Source organism: Oncorhynchus keta, chromosome 5 (assembly GCF_023373465.1).
Source record: "Oncorhynchus keta strain PuntledgeMale-10-30-2019 chromosome 5, Oket_V2, whole genome shotgun sequence".
NCBI classification, from domain to species: domain Eukaryota; kingdom Metazoa; phylum Chordata; class Actinopteri; order Salmoniformes; family Salmonidae; genus Oncorhynchus; species Oncorhynchus keta.
Genome location: NC_068425.1, coordinates 15070262 through 15090402, shown reverse-complemented (window position 1 = coordinate 15090402; position 20141 = coordinate 15070262). Strand labels below are relative to the sequence as shown.

The 20141-nt window shown below is 44.3% G+C and overlaps 1 protein-coding gene across 2 annotated transcripts; it reads left to right on the top strand.

Annotated features, from left to right (window-relative positions):
* The first annotated feature begins 521 nt into the window (after nt 1-521).
* Nucleotides 522-19793, top strand: LOC118384539 (ribonucleoprotein PTB-binding 1-like). Of its 2 annotated transcripts, XM_052518821.1 has the most exons (15): nt 522-915; nt 2571-2637; nt 2789-3258; nt 8008-8199; nt 8307-8427; nt 9004-9104; nt 9603-9681; nt 10036-10223; nt 10364-10442; nt 10553-10692; nt 11124-11195; nt 11353-11484; nt 17577-17615; nt 17696-17755; nt 17858-19793. In XM_052518821.1, the coding sequence occupies exons 1-15, from the start codon at nt 601-603 to the stop codon at nt 17990-17992; spliced, it is 2190 nt and encodes a 729-aa protein (XP_052374781.1). In that variant the 5' UTR covers nt 522-600; the 3' UTR covers nt 17993-19793. The 2 variants fall into 2 exon arrangements, with proteins under 2 accessions (XP_052374781.1, XP_035627043.1); XM_035771150.2 differs by lacking the exon at nt 17577-17615 and having other exon boundaries at nt 523-915.
* The last annotated feature ends 348 nt before the right edge of the window (nt 19794-20141 follow it).

Genomic DNA, 20141 nt, shown 5'->3' with positions numbered 1-20141 from the left:
TGCAGGTTGTAAATGGTTAGCTCATCATTTATAACACTTTCACTGAATGTAAATGACCAGTTGTGTATTTATTTTTAAAAAGGGTGTTGAGTGCAAAGCAAAGGGTAGTTTTCTTGTGTTTGTCAACTTGAGCAAACTGCCTACTCAGGTCGTGTAAGATAAAAAATGCTAAGGTCCAGTGTGCCAAGAGGCGAAAGCTAATTTGATTTTATGCCTAAATATTTTCCCAATGAGTTGAGCTTTTCTAAAATAAAGTACATATTTCTCTGTCAATCATGGACATACACAGCTGAATATAATGAAAATACCTAAACTTCTATTGAATCAGAAATTATATAGTGATTTTCTCCGTATTTTCATACCGGTAATTCAATTCAATGTACTGGATCATGTGGGTTTGTTGAACTTGCAGTGGGCATCACTGGTTTTGATATATGACAGGCAAGCTACAGTACAACTACCCGCCCCGCTCATGACGTATTATAAAAATAATGCATCCTCTCGTCCAATTAGAAACCGAGTTGCGCCCATGTGTGTATTGTTTAAACTGCTCAAATCTGACGGTGTTGTCAGTTTCAGAAAACTTCCCAAGCAAAAGTGATGGAGGCCGCGGCGTCCGTTAGCGAAGTTGCCAGAGAAGAAAATCCAAATGCAGGGCCCAATTTCGCTAGCCGTCCATTTCACGAAAACTATGACCCCGCTGTCGAACACGAGAATTGGGTGTCCAGGGATCCCGAACTCGAGCCCAGTGATGGGGGTGCATCATCGGACAACAAGTGTCAGCGAAGGGTCGATGAAGAGTTGACGACGCTTAGTCCTGAAGAGATTGAGAGTCGCTTGGACAGAACTCGTCGAGAGTTTTACAATCGCCGGAAAATCATAATTAAAAACCTGCCATCCGATGTTAGCAATCAGGTAAGTTTCCCAAACTTCCTTTTAGTCTTCACAAGCGTTAGAAAAAGCTAACGCGGGTCAGTAATTGCATCAGATCATGTCAAGCCCAGGCTGCAGCTGTTGAATCTAATAAATATAAAAAATAAATTACCATACCCTTGCCATTAAATTGACATCTAGCTTTTTTACCAGTAATTTAACTGGGTTCGCTGGCTTTTGGTGATTTCTATATTTCTAGCTAGCTTCTCTTACCGTTAGCTAGCATAGTTTCCTAGTAACTAACAATGCTTTGTTGACTAATTGTCTTTCCTAATTATGTCGCGAATAAACTTTGAGGTCTCAACGTATCTGGGACGTGGTAGGTGATGTTTGGTGGTTATTCACGGCCTGGCTGCAATTGCCCACTCCAGCATCACGCGTGGTTAATGGACAAGTTGAAAGTGCAGAATTAAAATCCTCGTGCGGAAAGGCAATGCTAGTTGCTAACGTTAGCAAAACTGTTTGTTTTGTTTTGACTAGTAATTGTCAGGCTATGGATTGACATGCATTGTATGTGACTGGTTCAAACGTGTCGTGTTAAAATATTTTCAGTTAATTTCCCTCATTGAAACAAACTTCATGTCCCTGGAAATAAAAAGTTGGAACATGCTTGACTCGTGGGGAACTGTGGCCTGTGCGCGTTTCATTGTTTGCCTGGGTGCATATTGGGAGTTCGAGATGGGAACGTGAGTAGCAGTGACAAAGGGTTGAAGGTGTAGAGGGAACGTAGCCGTTTTCAGAAAATGCTAGACAGCATTGCGATTCGTTTGTGGAACAGGCAAAGCGTTGTGGAACAACCATTTCTCCTATCACAGTGACTGGGCAACTGTTTTCCACCATTGCCCAATAGCTAGGGATGACTTTGCTTTTGTTACATGTTGGCAAAGACACCTGTTGTAAGCAAGCAATCATTCTATTTAAAAAAAAAAAAAATATCAATACCGATGAGCATTTAGGCACTACAGATGGTGTATACTCGTATATTGTTGTGGAAAGCACTTGCCAATATCCCACTATCCCTAATTGGACATTTAGAAAAACTGATAGCAACATGTTTCGGACCCCCCCCCAATAATAATAATGGAAAGCTGGTCAGTGAATAAAAGTATACATGTAGATGGAGCTACACAACAGATGCTTTGGATTAGGGATGTTAACACATCACATTCGTTTGTCATGCTCTCAAGTGATTTTAGTGTTTAACACTTAATTTTAAGCTTAATTTATGCCTACAATACTACACCATTGTATGGTTAAAAGTAGACCTGTACTAATCTGGGAATATCACATTTGAAGTGTTCTGTGGTAATTGGAGAAGAATAACACATTAATGTATTAATGTAATGGTATTCATTTAGGGTAAGTTATTAGTTTAGCAGCGGTGGGCTATCACTGCTAAATTGTTGCTTCCATGCCCAAAAATGTGATAGAACCAACAATCACAAAAGTATAAACTAGATGGGGAGAATGGCATAACACTGCATAAGCCCAGGCAAGATGTGTACAATTGCAAGGGGGAGAAAAAAAAAAAGCGAAATTATCTCTGGCCAAGGAGGGCTTTTAAAAATGTTGGCTGGAGAATGCTGTGGTAAAAAATATAACGCTGACTGTAGCTAACCACACTTTCTCCCTTTCAGGAGGTTCATGAGCTATTGCGCAACTATGATTTGAAGTACTGCTTTGTGGACAAATACAAGGGAACAGGTAAGTAAAATATAAATTCCAGTAAGACTACTTGGATGCAGCAGGCTCTCTGACCGAGCTAGACAGATTCCTCAACTCTCTTCCTATTTTGAGCAATGTAACCTTCCACATATTTCTTCACGAGGTCTTAGCTCATGTTCTCCTCCCCCAGCTTTCATCACACTGCTCCATGGGGAGCAGGCACAATGTGCCATCAAAGAGTTCCACCAGCACATGCTCCGGGAGAGGGAGATCTCTGTGCAGCTGCAGCCCACCGACGCGCTGCTGTGCATCGCCAACCTGCCCCACGCTTTCTCCCAGCAGCAGTTTGAGGAGCTGGTGAGACCCTTCGGCAACCTAGAGCGCTGCTTCCTTGTCCACAGCGCCTCCACTGGCCACTCCAAGGGCTACGGCTTTGTGGAGTACATGAAGAAGGACTCTGCTGCTAGGGCTAAGTCTGAGCTGCTGGGGAAGCAGCTGGGCTCAAGGATGCTGTACGTCCACTGGACTGAGGTGGGCTCCCTCACCTACCTCCTGCTGCACTCCAGGTGTCTCTGTGTGGACCGTCTGCCCCCCAGCCTGCTGACTGCCCAGGACCTCAGCAATGCCCTGGCCGACACGCACGCACCCATCTTCTGCCAGGTCAGTCACATGCGGACAGGAACTCCAACGCCCTCTCATACAAACTTAACCTGATATTTTCAGAGGATTTAACATGTGTATCTGACTCTCATGAATAGTGTATATCTAGTAGCTTTTCTCAGTTCAATTTGTATCTGTGGCTCCAGTATACTCTAGTAGCAAGCAGAACATGCCTGCTTGTACTTTTGACACTACTTTTTACTTTTGTCATGAAAGCTGTTCCAACTGTTTCCCTCTAGGTTTTTTTTAAGCAGTGGTGGCAGAGTTAGCGTGGGCATGGCTAATGGCACGGTATTAGAGGCCCTCTTGGCCTCAAACACCATTTTGTTTTAAGCTAATGTCCTGCAGTTCTACACATTTTGCCATTGGGCAGAGAAAATTAGCAGTTTTAGAGCTATTATACACTTTGCCATAGCATAAGAAAATTGTAAAAGCAATCTGGATGACTCAAACGTATAACAAAATCAATGGAATGCCAACACCATGACATTTTTTGGAATTTTAGATTGTCCTGGACTGTTTTTACTTTGCTTGTTAGTTAAAGATCTTGGTTTTATATACAGTGGGGCAAAAAAGTATTTAGTCAGCCACCAATTGTGCAAGTTCTCCCACTTAAAAAGATGAGGCCTGTAATTTATCATCGGTACACTTCAACAATGACAGACAAAATGAGAGAAAAAAAATCCAGAAAATCACATTGTAGGATTTTTAATGAATTTATTTGCAAATTATGGTGGAAAATAAGTATTTGGTGAATAACAAAAGTTTCTCAATACTTTGTTATAAACCCTTTGTTGGCAATGACAGAGGTCAAATGTTTTCTGTAACTCCCTCCAAAGATTTTCTATGGGGTTGAGATCTGGAGACTGGCTAGGCCACTCCAGGACCTTGAAATGCTTCTTACGAAGCCACTCCTTCGTTGCCCAGGCGGTGTGTTTGGGATCATTGTCATGCTGAAAGACCCAGCCACGTAACATCTTCAATGCCCTGGCTGATGGAAGGAGGTTTACACTCAAAATCTCACGATACATGGCCCCATTCATTCTTTCCTTTACACAGATCAGTAGTCCTGGTCCCTTTGCAGAAAAACAGCCCCTAAGCATGATGTTTCCACCCCCATGCTTCACAGTAGGTATGGTGTTTTTTGGATGCAACTCAGCATTCTTTTTCCTCCAAACACGACGAGTTGAGTTTTTACCAAAAAGTTGTATTTTGGTTGTCATATGGTCAGATGAATTCTCCCAATCTTTTTCTGGATCATCCAAATGCTCTCTAGCAAACTTTAGACGGGCCTGGACATGTACTGGCTTAAGCAGGGGGAAGCATCTGGCACTGCAGGTTTTGAGTCCCTGGCGGCGTAGTGTGTTACTGATAGTAGGCTTTGTTACTTTGGTCCCAGCTCTCTGCAGGTCATTCACTAGGTCCCCCTGTGTGGATCTGGGATTTTTGCTCACCGTTCTGCTGATCATTTTGACCCCACGGGGTGAGATCTTGCGTGGAGACCCAGATCGAGGGAGATTATCAGTGGTCTTGTATGTCTTCCATTTCCTAATAATTGCTCCCACAGTTGATTTCTTCAAACCAAGCTGCTTACCTATTGCAGATTCAGTCTTCCCAGCCTGGTGCAGGTCTACAATTTTGTTTCTGGTGTCCTTTGACAGTTCTTTGGTCTTGGCCATAGTGGAGTTTAGAGTGTGACTGTTTGAGGTTGTGGACAGGTGTCTTTTATACTGATAACAAGTTCAAACAGGTGCCATTAATACAGGTAACGAGTGGAGGACAGAGGAGCCTCTTAAAGAAGTTGTTACAGGTCTGTGAGAGCCAGAAATCTTGCTTGTTTGTAGGTGACCAAATACTTATTTTCCACCATAATTTGCAAATAAATGCATAAAAAATCCTACAATGTGATTTTCTGGATTTAAAAAAAAATCTAATTTTTGTCTGTCATAGTTGAAGTGTACCTATGATGAATATTACAGGCCTCATCTTTTTAAGTGGGAGAACTTGCACAATTGGTGGCTGACTAAATACTTTTTTGCCCCACTATATATGTGTGTGTGTGTGTGTATATATATATATATATATATATATATATATATATAGCGCTCAAAAAAAATAAAGGGAACACTTAAACAACACAATGTAACTCTAAGTCAATCACACTTCTGTGAATTCAAACTGTCCACTTAGGAAGCAACACTGATTGACAATACATTTCACATGCTGTTGTGCCAATGGAATAGACAACAGGTGGAAATTATAGGCAATTAGCAAGACACCCCCAATAAAGGAGTGGTTCTGCAGGTGGTGACCACAGACCACTTCTCAGTTCCTATGCTTCCTGGCTGATGTTTTGGTCACTTTTGAATGCTGGCGGTGCTTTCACTCTAGTGGTAGCGTGAGACGGAGTCTACAACCCACACAAGTGGCTCAGGTAGTGCAGCTCATCCAGGATGGCACATCAATGTGAGCTGTGGCAAGAAGGTTTGCTGTTTCTGTCCGCGTAGTGTCCAGAGCATGGAGGCGCTACCAGGAGACAGGCCAGTACATCGGGAGACGTGGAGGAGGCCGTAGGAGGGCAACAACCCAGCAGCAGAACCGCTACCTCCGCCTTTGTGCAAGGAGGAGCACTGCTAGAGCCCTGCAAAATGACCTCCAGCAGGCCACAAATGTGCATGTGTCTGCTCAAACGGTCAGAAACAGATTCCATGAGGGCCCGACGTCCACAGGTGGGGGTTGTGCTTACAGCCCAACACCGTGCAAGACGTTTGGCTTTTGCCAGAGAACACCAAGATTGGCAAATTCGCCACTGGCGTCCTGTGCTCTTCACAGATGAAAGCAGGTTCACACTGCGCACGTGACAGACGTGACAGAGTCTGGAGACGCCATGGAGAACGTTCTGCTGCCTGCAACATCCTCCAGCATGACAGGTTTAGCGGTGGGTCAGTCATGGTGTGGGGTGGCATTTCTTTGGGGGGCCGCACAGCCCTCCATGTGCTCGCCAGAGGTAGCCTGACTGCCATTAGTTACCGAGATGAGATCCTCAGACCCCTTGTGAGACCATATGCTGGTCCGGTTGGCCCTGGGTTCCTCCTAATGCAAGACTATGCTAGACCTCATGTGGCTGGAGTGTGTCAGCAGTTCCTGCAAGAGGAAGGCATTGATGCTATGGACCGGCCCGCCCGTTCCCCAGACCTGAATCCAATTGAGCACATCTGGGACATCATGTCTCGCTCCATCCACCAACGCCACGTTGCACCACAGACTGTCCAGGAGTTGGCGGATGCTTTAGTCCAGGTCTGGGAGGAGATCTCTCAGGAGACCATCCGCCACCTCATCAGGAGCATGCCCAGGCGTTGTAGGGAGGTCATACAGGCACGTGGAGGCCACACACACTACTGAGCCTCATTTTGACTTGTTTTAAGGACATTACATCAAAGTTGGATCAGCCTGTAGTGTGGTTTTCCACTTTTATTTTGAGTGTGACTCCAAATCCAGACCTCCATGGGTTGATGCATTTGATTTCCATTGATCATTTTTGTGTTTTTGTTGTCAGCACATTCAACTATGTAAAAAAAAAAAAAAAAGTATTTAATAAGAATATTTCATTCATTCAGATCCAGGATGTGTTATTTTAGTGTTCCCTTTATTTGTTTTCGCAGTGTAGTTTAGCTCCATTGTCTTGTCTACATACTTTATGTCTGGTTTAAGTTTACACTGAATGTTTTACTGTCCTGAAGTATTTTTATTTGTTATATATTACATTTTGTCAGTGGTGGCCACTTTTAAAAATGGTGGTGGACTGCTGCTAAGTTCATGTAGGGGAAACACTGGCAACTGCTTTTGTTTTACACTGAGCCAGTGTGTTTGACACATCTGTTTGAGGTAACCATCTGAACCTTGTAGCAGAGCTGTGTTATCATGTAACATGGGGCATCCGTAGTGATGTCAGGGTCTTGAAGTTCACATAAAGGAGGTGGATATGGATTGAGTATTTTTGTATGAATCTGGCTTTCGAGCCCTCACCTTTGACCTGCTTTTCCTGTGGCCACTCTGTTTCTTTAGCAATGAGCATTGCTGGTTTCTATGGTGATGACCACCTGACTCCCAGGTGGTGTCAGTCAGCAGGCCTCTGGCCCTACAGGCTTTTCTGGAATGAGACCGCACTGTCCTTTTGGCACCGCATACACTCATTCATATACCTATAGGGCACAGTAGTTTGAGGTCTGGCAGAACACTGTTGTGTAATAGTGCGAGTGAGGCAATTTAATTATTGGACAGGCTAACTCGGGAATATGAAGCTCATGATTTTTTCCATAGCTCACTTGGTCTTGATACATTGTTTATTACTTATTGTTTTAGATCATTGATTGGTAATTGCTTTTAAAAGTTGAGACTCCAGTCGTAGCTGTGGCAAACTAGAGAAATTTGGACATGAAGTCTGAAGTATTTTCTCTACTTTATATTACAGGATGCCGCTGGGCATGATTCAGTTTAATCCCACCTACTGTCTATCATTGTATCAAATACTCCTTTCTACGAATTGCTGTATGGAAAGTTATCATTGTGTGGATGGTGTTTTTAACAATGTCAAGAAGTTTAATATTACTGAATTCTCTGCGTAAACCTATTTCAATGGCAAACAGAATGAAGTGAATGTAGTGAATTTGGCAGAACCAAGGCATAGTCATTAGTTTTGGACTGATTTGCATAAGGAATGCATATTTAACTGAATGTTCCTTTATTCAGTTGGCTCAGGGCCAGGATGACAGTTTCCGGCGGTTTGCCGTGTTGGAGTTCTCCTCGGCAGAGATGGCTGAGCAGGTGCAGAGAGAGGCTGACGGCAGGGCGCTAGGTGGGACCCACATCCGGGTCTCCTTCTGTGCCCCTGGACCCCCGGGACGGAGCATGCTGGCTGCCCTCATCGCTGCCCAGACCATGGTAAAGACTTCTTGGTTGCCACACCAGACGTTTGAACTATTACTCCCTTATGTTACTGTGGTAAAACAACTGTTCTGAATGGCTGTCCTCCTCTTCCCTCTCCACAGGCCCTGAACCGTGGGAAAGGTCTCCTCCCTGAGCCCACAGCCATGCAGATCCTCACAGGCCTCAGTAACCCTGCCACCCTCAAGATGCTGCTCAACCCCCTCACCCAGGGCAGGAAACAAGGTGATTAAGATCATGCCATTTCCTAAAGGATGACAATGTATGGTATGAGTCTCTTACCCTGGTGTTTATGCTTTAAAGCAGGGGTGTCAAACTAATTTCATGATGGGCAGAGTGTCTGTTTTTCCTTTCAATTAAGACCTAGACAACCAGGTGAGGGGAGTTCCTTACTAATTAGTGACCTTAATTCATTATACACGTACAAAGGAGGAGCCAAACCCTGTAGATATTCTGTGGAATGAGATTGACACGTGCTTTTAAGCTGCAATGGATAACTTTTTCGGCGAACCGACCAAATTCACATAGAATGTGAGTTAAAGATCTGTCATTCTCATTGTAAGCAAGGCTGGGAAATGAAAGGTTTTTTCTATGTGCACAATTTCTATGCTTCTCAGTTTTTTTTTCTGTTTTTATTTCACAGCGGTTTAGGTCACACAATGATTCTCTACACTTGCTTGTTTTGTGACAAACTGAAATTAGGCAAATTATTAGAATTTTAGCAAGAAGGATGCATATTGCACCTTTAATGCGTGGTGAAATAATAGGTTGTCAGGTCCTAAGGTCAAATGGTCTCTGCAGGTCTCCTTGGTGCTGCTCCCACCATGCCGCTGCTGGCTAACCCCGCCCTCTCTGCTGCTCTGCTCCAGCTCCTCCTCCAGAACCAGGCCCAAGTTCAACAGGTACCCTGCATACCATACCCTGCATACTCAACACCTCTCACCTCCAGCTCCTCTCCCCTCTTATGTTGGTTCATTAGTCTCTCTCATCCACACTTCTCCTACTTTATTCTCTCCTCTACTATCAGCAAGCCTTTTTGGGAAATCATCTTCTCTGGGCTCAGGTGCTGCACAATAAAGAGAATCGACTACTTCCCTGTGTGAGTGATCACTGAGCGTGTGTGTGTAGATGTGCGTGTGGTTGATATAGGTTTGTCGTGAAGGGACTGCTCCCTAAACCAAAGCTGGTAAATGCTCTTCCTCTGGGAAGTGTTTCTTTCTGCTGTGTTCTTTTTGAGGTGTTTTTCTAGTAATATTAATGGTTTGGTTTTACTGTGTATTCTGTTGACTGACATAATTCTTAAATGTGATATTTTTGGTTCAGTAAATATCTGGTATGTAGACTGTTTGTTTTATCCTCTTGTGGGTCACTGAGGTGTGTGTAACTCGTGTCTCCTACAGGCAGGACTGATGGGGGACACCCTTCTGGCTGCTATGCCTCTCCAGCAGGGAGTCCATCTGCTGGGAGACCTGCCTCAAGGTTTGGCCTTCCATTCATCTCATTTTAAAATACTTTATTGGCATGTCTAAAGTCTATTTTGTATTGCCAATACAACTCACTAGTGGCCGTTTCTCTAGTTTGAATTATTTATCACATACAGCAATGCCCTACATTGATGCATGCTCTGCTAGCCCTGCTGGTCTGTTAGTGATTTACATTAAAGATTCTTTACACATGTAGTGGCTTTGGGCAGTACGTATTACATCTAGGTTATTTACTGTGTTAGTGTTGTATTGATTTTCAGTGCATTGATTTTGTGTGATCTCAGGGCTCTCTACAGTGTAGTGATGGGGTGTTTGTTATATTAATAAGGTGTTTGTCTCCTGTCCCCAGGCGCTGTGGTTCCATCCCTGGGCCTCCAGTCAGACCTTATGGGACCCATAAACCCCCACTCTATGGGTCGACCCTCGGGCAGAGAGTCTCCCACCAGCTTCTCCCAGAACCCCTCCCCCACTCTCCAGGGCATGTCCATCTCCCACCTGGGTGGAGTGATGGGGGCAGAGGGGCCTACAGCACCTGGGGTATGATTAAAATACTCTGTATACTTTTCTAATATTGTCCCTCCTAGGAGGGATGCTCAAGTCATTGTGCCTCATTACATAACATCAAGTCCCCTGATTTTAATTTAATATTTTTTTTATTTTTGTGACTTCTCCAATAGTTGTCCATACTAGGACACCCTCCCAACGATGTGAATCTTCCCCAGCACCCCTTCAATGTCCACAGCCTGTTCCCATCAGGTGAGCTGCCCCTCCTACTGTCTGCATACTGTGAAGTTTGACTCTGATTCCTTCCCAGTATTGACCTGTAGGGTTTTTGACATTTTCCATTCCTGCCGTCCTTCACTCAGGCACCAACTGCAGGCCCCACCCTTACAGGAAGAGACCAGCGCTAGGCAACTCATCCAACCAGCGCACACAGAACATCCACTGTAACTACAGGCTGCGCTACCAGGAGTCCTACACCCCAGACTACCCCCCAATACACCAGGTAGGTCCCCCTTATCCTCTAACCTTTACTGTCCAGGCCTACTGCCTGGCATGGCTGATGTTGTGATAGAATGCCTGGTCATTGATGTTTATTTGATATCCGAGGACACTGCTGTCTTGGTTAAGGTCATTGTGACCACCGGTGGGTTTTCTAGCTCTGGCTGCCCAGTGGTCAGTGCATGGACTTTTCTAGTGTGACGGAACAAAGTGGGCCTGCTTATCAGCACCACTTTCTCCCTGTCTAGCAACCCTGTCCTCACAATGGTTTGAACCTAGGGTCTTCTGCCTCACAAACACGGGACTGCCCTCTTGACAATGTACTAGCCAGATGTGCCACCAAAAAGCTTAAAGCTGTGGTTTAAGTGTACAGTACAGTCTTAACTTGGTTATATGAGCAGTAGGTTTAATGGCGTCTGGCTCCTCTCTTCCCAGGATCCTCTGGGCCATCTGTATGAACAGCAGGAGGCTCTGGACACGGGAGCTCTGGCAGGGTTCGGACAGCAGGTAAGACACTAAACCATCTCCACTATTCACATCCAGCCTTCAAACTGAGGCAACTCTTGCCTTTTCAATCTCTACTCCCCTTTGTAGTCTTTAATTTTTTTTTATATGCATGTAGAACTGTACATGCAGCATAGAATAACATGATGAATGTCTCTAGCGGTTTGGCCACCCCGGCTACAGTGAGCAGGCCTCCTCCCACTATAGTTACCCCCCCAGCCCGCCCTCGTCTTCCTACTACAGCTCGGTGGCACCCGCCCCCGGCAGCCTCCCCTCCAGCCATCTCAACAAGGTAGGCCCACACTGATGCCCACCCCCAATGCTGCTTAGACTTTCTCTCTGCCTCTTCCCAATGTAATCAACCGATCTAATGATGATTGAGTGTGATCAAAATATAAAGGTTGACGTCTGTTATTTAGACTTAGCGGAGAGGTCGACCGATTAATCGGAAAGGCCGATATTATTTTTTATATACCTTTTATTTAACTAGGCAAGTCAGTTAACAACACATTCTTATTTTCAATGACAGCCTAGGAACTGTTGATTAACTGCCTTGTTCATGGGCAGGACGACAGATTTTCACCTTGTCAGCTCAGGGATTTCAATCTTGCAACCGCACAGTTAACTAGTCCAACGCTCTAACCATTGCACTCCACAAGTAGCCTGCCTGTTACGCGAATGCAGTAGAAGCCAAGGTAAATTGCTAGCTAGCATTAAACTTATCTTATAAAATATGAAAAAATCAGAATCACTAGTAAAACTAATCCAGTTTAGCAGGCAATATTAACCAGGTGAAATAGTGTCATTTCTCTTGTGTTCATTGCACGCAGAGTCGGGGTATATGCAACCGTTTGGGCTGCCTGGCTCATTGCAAACTAATTTGCCAGAATGTTATGGTCCTTCTGTAGCTCAGTTGGTAGAGCATGGCGCTTGTAACGCCAGGGTAGTGGGTTCGATCCCCGGGACCACCCATACGTAGAATGTATGCACACATGACTGTAAGTCGCTTTGGATAAAAGCGTCTGCTAAATGGCATATATATATATATATATATATATATATATAATTCAAATCAAATTTTATTTGTCACATACACATGGTTAGCAGATGTTAATGCGAGTGTAGCGAAATGCTTGTGCTTCTAGTTCCGACAATGCAGTAATAACCAACAAGTAATCTAGCTAACAATTCCAAAACTACTACCTTACAAGTGTAAGGGGATAAGAATATGTACATAAAGATATATGAGTGAGTGATGGTACAGAGCGGCATAGGCAAGATACAGTAGATGGTATTGAGTGCAGTATATACATATGAGATGAGTATGTAAACAAAGTGGCATAGTTTAAAGTGGCTAGTAATACATGTATTACATAAAGATGCAGTAGATATAGAGTACAGTATATACATATGATATGAATAATGTAGGGTATGTAAACATTATATTAGGTAGCATTGTTTAAAGTGGCTAGTGATATATTTTACATTTCCCATCAATTCCCATTATTAAAGTGGCTGGAGTTGAGTCAGTGTGTTGGCAGCAGCCACTCGATGTTAGTGGTGGCTGTTTTAACAGTCTGATGGTCTTGAGATTGAAAAAAAGCTTCTGTCTCTCGGTCCCAGCTTTAATGCACCTGTACTGACCTCGCCTTCTGGATGATAGCGGGGTGAACAGGCAGTGGCTCGGGTGGTTGTTGTCCTTGATCTTTATGGCCTTCCTGTGACATCCTGTGACATCGGGTGTTGTAGGTGTCCTGGAGGGCAGGTAGTTTGCCCCCGGTGATGCGTTGTGCAGACCTCACTACCCTCTGGAGAGCCTTACGGATGTGGGCGGAGCAGTTGCAGTACCAGGCGGTGATACAGCCCGCCAGGATGCTCTCGATTGTGCATCTGTAGAAGTTTGTGAGTGCTTTTGGTGACAAGCCAAATTTCTTCAGCCTCCTGAGGTTGAAGAGGCGCTGCTGCGCCTTCTTCACGATGCTGTCTGTGTGGGTGGACCAATTCAGTTTGTCTGTGATGTGTATGCCGAGGAACTTAAAACTTGCTACCCTCTCCACTACTGTTCCATCGATGTGGATAGGGGGGTGTTCCCTCTGCTGTTTCCTGAAGTCCACAATCATCTCCTTAGTTTTGTTGACGTTGAGTGTGAGGTTATTTTCCTGACAGGCATGTGTGTCCTGTTTTATTATTTGTTTTATTATCAAGCATGTCTGAACGTAGTCTCTCTTCTCACGGCCATTGTGTCTCTGTCACGGATGTAAAGCGGCTGGGAAAACAGGCTAGCCTGATCGCTGTGATCTTAAGTGACTATACAGTGAGAAATTAGTCATGCAATGCATCACTTCCTATCTAATGCTTTTTAAATTTTCTTGTTGCTCTCAAACTTAACTTACTACCCTCTCCACTACTGTCCCATCAATGTGGATAGGGGGGTGTTCCCTCTGCTGTTTCCTGAAGTCCACAATCATCTCCTTAATTTTGTTGACGTTGAGTGTGAGGTTATTTTCCTGACACCACACTCCGAGGGCCCTCACCTCCTCTCTGTAGGCCGTCTCGTCGTTGTTGGTAATCAAGCCTACCACTTGTGGTGTCCGCAAACTTGATGATTGAGTTGGAGGCGTGCGTGGCCACGCAGTCGTGGGTGAACAGAGTACAGGAGAGGGCTCAGAAGGCACCCTTGTGGGGCTCCAGTGTTGAGGATCAGTGGGGTGGAAATGTTGTTGCCTACCCTCACCACCTGAGGGTGGCCTGTCAGGAAGTCCAGTACCCAGTTGCACAGGGCGGGGTCGAGACCCAGGGTCTCGAGCTTGGAGGGCACTATGGTGTTAAATGCCGATCTGTAGTCGATGAACAGCATTCTCACGTAGGTATTCCTCTTGTCCAGATGGGTTAGGGCAGTGTGCAGTGTGGTTGAGATTGCATTGTCTGTGGACCTATTTGGGCAGTAAGCAAATTGGCGTGGGTCTAGGGTGTCAGGTAGGGTGATATGGTCCTTGACTAGTATCTCAATGCACTTAATGATGACGGAAGTGAGTGCTATGGGGCGGTAGTCGTTTAGCTCAGTTACCTTAGCTTTCTTGGGAACAGGAACAATGGTGGCCCTCTTGAAGCATGTGGGAACAACAGACTGGGATAGGGATTGATTGAATATGTCCGTAAACACACCAGCCAGCTGGTCTGCGCATGCTCTCAGGGCGTGGCTGGGGATGTCGTCTGGGCCTGCAGCCTTGCGAGGGTTGACACGTTTAAATGTTTTCCTCACATCGGCTGCAGTGAAGGAGAGTCCGCATGTTTTAGTTTTGGGCAGTGTCAGTGGCACTGTATTGTCCTCAAAGCGGGCAAAAAGTTATTTAGTCTGCCTGGGAGCAAGACATCCTGGTCCGTGACAGTGCTGGTTTTCTTTTTGTAATCCGTGATTGACTGTAGACCCTGCCACATACCTCTTGTGTCTGAGCCGTTGAATTGAGATTCTACTTTGTCTCTATACTGACACTTAGCTTGTTTGATTGCCTTGCGGAGGGAATAGTTACACTGTTTGTATTAGGTCATGTTTCCAGTCACCTTGCCCTGATTAAAAGCAGTGGTTCGCACTTTCAGTTTCACGCGAATGCTGCCATCAATCCATGGTTTCTGGTTTGGGAATGTTTTAATCGTTGCTATGGGAACGACATATTCAACGCACGTTCTAATGAACTCGCACACCGAATCAGCGTATTCGTCAATGTTGTCGTCTGACGCAATACGGAACATATCCCAGTCCACGTGATGAAAGCAGTCTTGGAGTGTGAACAGACCTCAGCGTGGGAGCTTCTTGTTTTAGTTTCTGTCTGTAGGCAGGGATCAACAAAATGGAGTCGTGGTCAGCTTTTCCGAAAGGAGGGCGGGGCAGGGCCTTATATGCGTCGCAGAAGTTGGAATAGCAATGATCCAAGGTTTTTCCCGCCCTGGTTGCGCAATCGATATGCTGATAAAATTTAGGGAGTCTTGTTTTCAGATTAGCCTTGTTAAAATCCCCAGCTACAATGAATGCAGCCTCCGGATAAACGGATTCCAGTTTGCAAAGAGTCAAATAAAGTTCGTTCAGAGCCATCGATGTGTCTGCTTGGGGTGGAATATATACGGCTGTGATTATAATCGAAGAGAATTCCCTTGGTAGATAATGCAGTCGACATTTGATTGTGAGGAATTCTAAATCAGGTGAACAGAAGGACTTGAGTACCTGTATGTTGTTATGATCACACCACGTCACGTTAACCATGAAGCATACGCCCCCGCCCCTCTTCTTACCAGAAAGATGTTTGTTTCTGTCGGCGCGATGCGTGGAGAAACCCGCTGGCTGCACCGATTCCGATAGCGTCTCTCCAGTGAGCCATGTTTCCGTGAAGCAAAGAACGTCAGTCTCTGATGTCCCTCTGGAATGCTACCCTTGCTCGGATTTCATCAACCTTGTTGTCAATAGACTGGACATTGGCGAGAAGAATGCTAGGGAGTGGTGCACGATGTGCCCGTCTCCGGAGTCTGACCAGAAGACCGCTCCGTTTCCCCCTTTTACGAAGTTGGTTTTTTGGGTCGCCGGCTGGGATCCATTCCGTTGTCCTGAGTGAAAGGCAGTACACAGGATCCGCTTCGCGAAAGTCATATTCTTGGTCGTACTGATGGTGAGTTGACGCTGGTCTTATATTCAGTAGTTCTTCTTGACTGTATGTAATGAAACCTAAGATGACCTGGGGTACTAATGTAAGTAATAACACGTAAATAAAACTGCATAGTTTCCTAGGAACGAGAAGCGAGGCGGCCATCTCTGTCAGTGCCGGAAGTACATTGAAGGTTGTGCAATGTAACAAGAATAATTATACTTAGGGATGCCACCCGTTAGATAAAATACCAACTGGTTCCGTATTTCACTGAAATTACAAACGTTTTGTTTTTGTAATTATAGTTTTTGGATTTGATCATATTAATGACCAAGGCTCGTATTTCTGTGTTATAATCAAGTCTGATTTGATAGAGCAGTCTGACTGAGCAGCAGCAGGCCTGTAATCATTCATTCAAACAGCACTTTCGTGCGTTTTGCCAGCAGCTCTTCGCAAGCACAGGCTTGAAGTCATAAACAGCGCTATCAGCCTAATGGCTGGTGTAACCAATGTGAAATGCCTAGCTAGTTAGCTGGGTGTGCGCTAATACTGTTTCAAACGTCACTCACTTTTAGATTTGGAGTAGTTATTCCCCTTGCGCTGCAAGGGCCGCGGCTTTTGTGGAGCGATGGGTAACGATGCTTCGAGTGTGGCTGTTGTCGATGTGTTCCTGGTTCGAGCCAAGGTAGGGGCGAGGAGGGGTACGGAAGCTATACTGTTACTGGCAATACTATAGTGCCTATAAGAACATCCAATAGTCAAAGGTATATGAAATACAAATGGTATAGAGAGAAATGGTCCTATAAATACTATATTGACTACAACCTAAAACCTCTTACCTTGTAATATTGAAGTCATGTTAATAGGAACCACCAACTTTCATATGTTCTGAGCAAGGAACTTAAATGTTCGCTTTTTTACATGGCACACATTTTTACATGGCACATATTACTTCTACAACACTTTGTTTTTGCATTATTTAAACCAAATTGAACATGTTTCATTATTTATTTGAGGCTAAATTGATGTTATTGATGTTTTATATTAAGTTTAAAATAAGTGTTCATTCAGTAATGTTGTAATTGTCATTATTACAAAAGAAATGTAAAAAAATCGGCTGATTAATCGGTATCGGCTTTTTTGGTCCTCCAATTATCGGCATCGGCGTTGAAAAATCCTAATCGGTCGACCTCTAGTCTTGACGTGGTTAGATCATTGGACAAGTAATCGGAAGGGTGCAAGTTCAAATCCCCGAGCTGACAAGGTACAAATCTGTCGTTCTGCCCCTGAACAGGCAGTTAACCCACTGTTCCTAGGCCGTCATTGAAAATAAGAATTTGTTCTTAACTGACTTGCCTAGTTAAATAAAGGTTACATTTAAAAATAAAGTCTGTTGGCTCGCGTAGCACCCATCATGTTGGGGACAATCTAAGTTCTAAACGTTATGAAACAGTTGGGCTGCAAATGTTAATCGAAATGATTGGCTTAGTCTGTCTGTCCGCATTCGTCTGAGTGGACCAAGGACAACACATTATCTGATATGCTTGAAGCCACACATTTGTTGCATAACCACAGTAGCCATGCTGGCAGAACAATGACAAACAATGGCGGAGAATTGCCCTGCAGAGATTTTGTAGCGAAATCCTGTGAAGTCAATGCGGATATTCGATATTGCATATTTGTGTTTGAGTGGACAAAGTTGAAGGGATAGATCAGGCTTTACTGTGCCTGTTTGTTCCTTTTTTTTTAGTTTTACACTCACAAAGACCCAAGCTGGCCGTCTTCACTGGTAATCATATTGTGCCTTTTTAGATGAGACCAATGCTTTGTGGTTCTGTTTTGATCACTGAACACTGTTTGTCTGTTCAGGCTGTGGGCATGCCTCCGGTGATCCACTCTAACACACACCCATCTGATCTGGGGATGAAGGTCAGTGTGCCTCTTTGTCATTGTAAGTTTGTCTGCCATTTCCTGTTCTGTCCCCATTTCTCACCATGGCATTGACAGTGGTTATGTCTCTGCCCCCTGTAGACTCCCGTTGGTGGTCACAAGCGTCTGATCCCGTCTCCAGAGCCCAGCCCAGAAGGGGGCTACGTGGGTCAACACTCCCAGGGCCTTGGGGGCCACTATGCTGACTCCTACCTGAAACGCAAGCGTATCTTCTAATGTAAACCAATCAAAGCTTCTTGTATGAGTTGCCAATTAACAGCCAGGATGTGGCTCATGGCTCCATTTCACCCCGGAGCTCCTCCAATCAGCTTTTAGGTTTGGGCTTGGTGGTCCAGTGGTCTCTCACTTGTGTTCCTGCCAGCGACCCCTGGAGGGCGCTGGGGTTGCAGCCTGTTGCTAATCAGGACATAACAATGCGTGCCAGTGTATGGGAGTTTGATGTTTTTCTTTTTTTTGTAAATATGATTTCAGTGTGCTTGTAAATTTAAGTTTTATCTTTTTTTAATGTAATTTTTTCATTCAGGAAATCCTTTTGTTTAAAACTGGGAGTTACCTTGTACTATAAGAAAATAATTGTCAAATCTGATTTCAGGTCTTTTCTTCTGTGCATTCTCTTCATTGGTTGGCTGAACACTATTTTTTAAATCTTAGTTTTTAAAATCTTTTTGCATTAGCTTTTTCTTCCTGTTGTGATGGTGTCAACGGGTTTCTATTTTAAAACGTTTTGCCTCCCAATATTTTTGTATATAGTTCATTAGTTTGTTTGATTGGATGGTGTTTTTCCTGCTCCTTCCTCCTACAGGGGTTATGTACTGACTGTCTGGACAGGATTCAGGCCTTTACTTGGATTCACGTAGATCTGTGTAGCAGTTCTGTCTTTCGTCCTTTGGAACAACTGTCACCTTACCAAAAACTAGTCTGGAATATGCTGTTTCCAACCCTTCACTCTTCCACTCCTCCATCTCATTTGGGAGCCTGTTCTCTGCACTGAGTGTTTTAGTGTTGCACTTGGAGGACACGGGTGGGTCACAATTCTCCAGTTTTGTTGAATTTCTGTTCTCACTTTTTTAATTTCTTTTTTCAACCTGTGCTCTGCCAAATGGGTGTATTCTGTGTTGACGTGAGCTCTTTGAGTTAGTATTTGCATCTCAACCACCATGGCACCTGACTTGCGCTCATTTGTTCGGAGGGGATGGTTGCTGTGCCTTATCCCGACTTTAATATCTACAGATTATAACAGTAAGCAGGGACACCTGTGGCCTCTATCCACTCAGAGCCTAAACATGAATTAACTGCTGTCTTTTATTAATGAGCCATGGCTAGGTTGGCTCCCATGTGGCTGTCCCTCTCCTGTAGACCAGCAGGGAGGGCTGTTTATCCTCAGGGGCTAAACTGATATTTAATCAAGCTTGACAGTTGTAGAATTTTCATCCAGTGTACCAGTCCAGGAGAAGTTGACTTCCTATCTGAAGTGTTACTGTGATGGGAGTGTCCAGTGACTCTTAACAGGTGTTTACTCTGTCTGCCTCGGGAGTTTGCATGGATATTAAGCTTATAATTGGTCAGTGATTGAGTTCTTAGTCTGTGAAGAATAATCTGGTTGACATTTTGATTGTGATCACCATTACCTCTTGACTTCTGATGGGAACTGCAATTACACTTGCGCCTTAACAGTTTTTCCCTGTCATCTCATCTTCCCCCTCTGGGCTTTTTGACTACACCCCCCTTTTTGTTTTTTGCCGTGTACATACTTTAAAGCTTGAACATTTCCTCAGAGTCCTAAACTCTTGTTTTCTCAATCATATCTTTGGCTTCTGGTCTGTTTTAAGATTGAAACTGCTGCTCAATACTTAGTGTATATTTTAGTGACCATTATCAAGTGCAGCCACATGGCAGATTTCCCCATGTTCTGTATAGACCCAGATGTGCTGCTGGATGACATGAATACAAGCTCATCTCTTCTGTCATCTGTACTGCCATATGTCTGTTTTGGAGCAAGTAAATGTTATTTAATTCATCTTTTTGTGGTCAATTCATTTCCATGGTCAATACGTTGACTGTGTTAGACAGCAGTTGTTACATTTTGATGCTGTTAACTCAGGACATCACTGACTTGCAAAGTTTGGTTGACAATGTTGCCATGGATGCAGCCACCACACCTGAGACTCCCTGCCTCCTCTCATAAGTGAGGAACACAGATCAAACTTATAAGTAAATTATTGTTACTCTTATGGCTCTCTACAATCCCCCTTTTGGGTTCATGTTATTTATAACAATACCTCCATAAACCTTAACTGTCAAATGAATACATTTGGAGTCCGGTACTCATGCAAATGGGTTATAATAACTGGCCAAAAGCAACCCC

What these genes read in the sequence shown, in the direction of transcription:
- LOC118384539 (XM_052518821.1), top strand. Translation starts at nt 601, where the DNA reads ATGGAGGCCGCGGCGTCCGTTAGCGAAGTTGCCAGAGAAGAAAATCCA. An exon ending in ACCAGGCCCAAGTTCAACAG is followed by an intron (nt 9,105 to 9,602) that starts GTACCCTGCATA and finishes TGTCTCCTACAG; the next exon opens with GCAGGACTGATGGGGGACAC. An exon ending in CAAGCTGGCCGTCTTCACTG is followed by an intron (nt 17,616 to 17,695) that starts GTAATCATATTG and finishes TTGTCTGTTCAG; the next exon opens with GCTGTGGGCATGCCTCCGGT.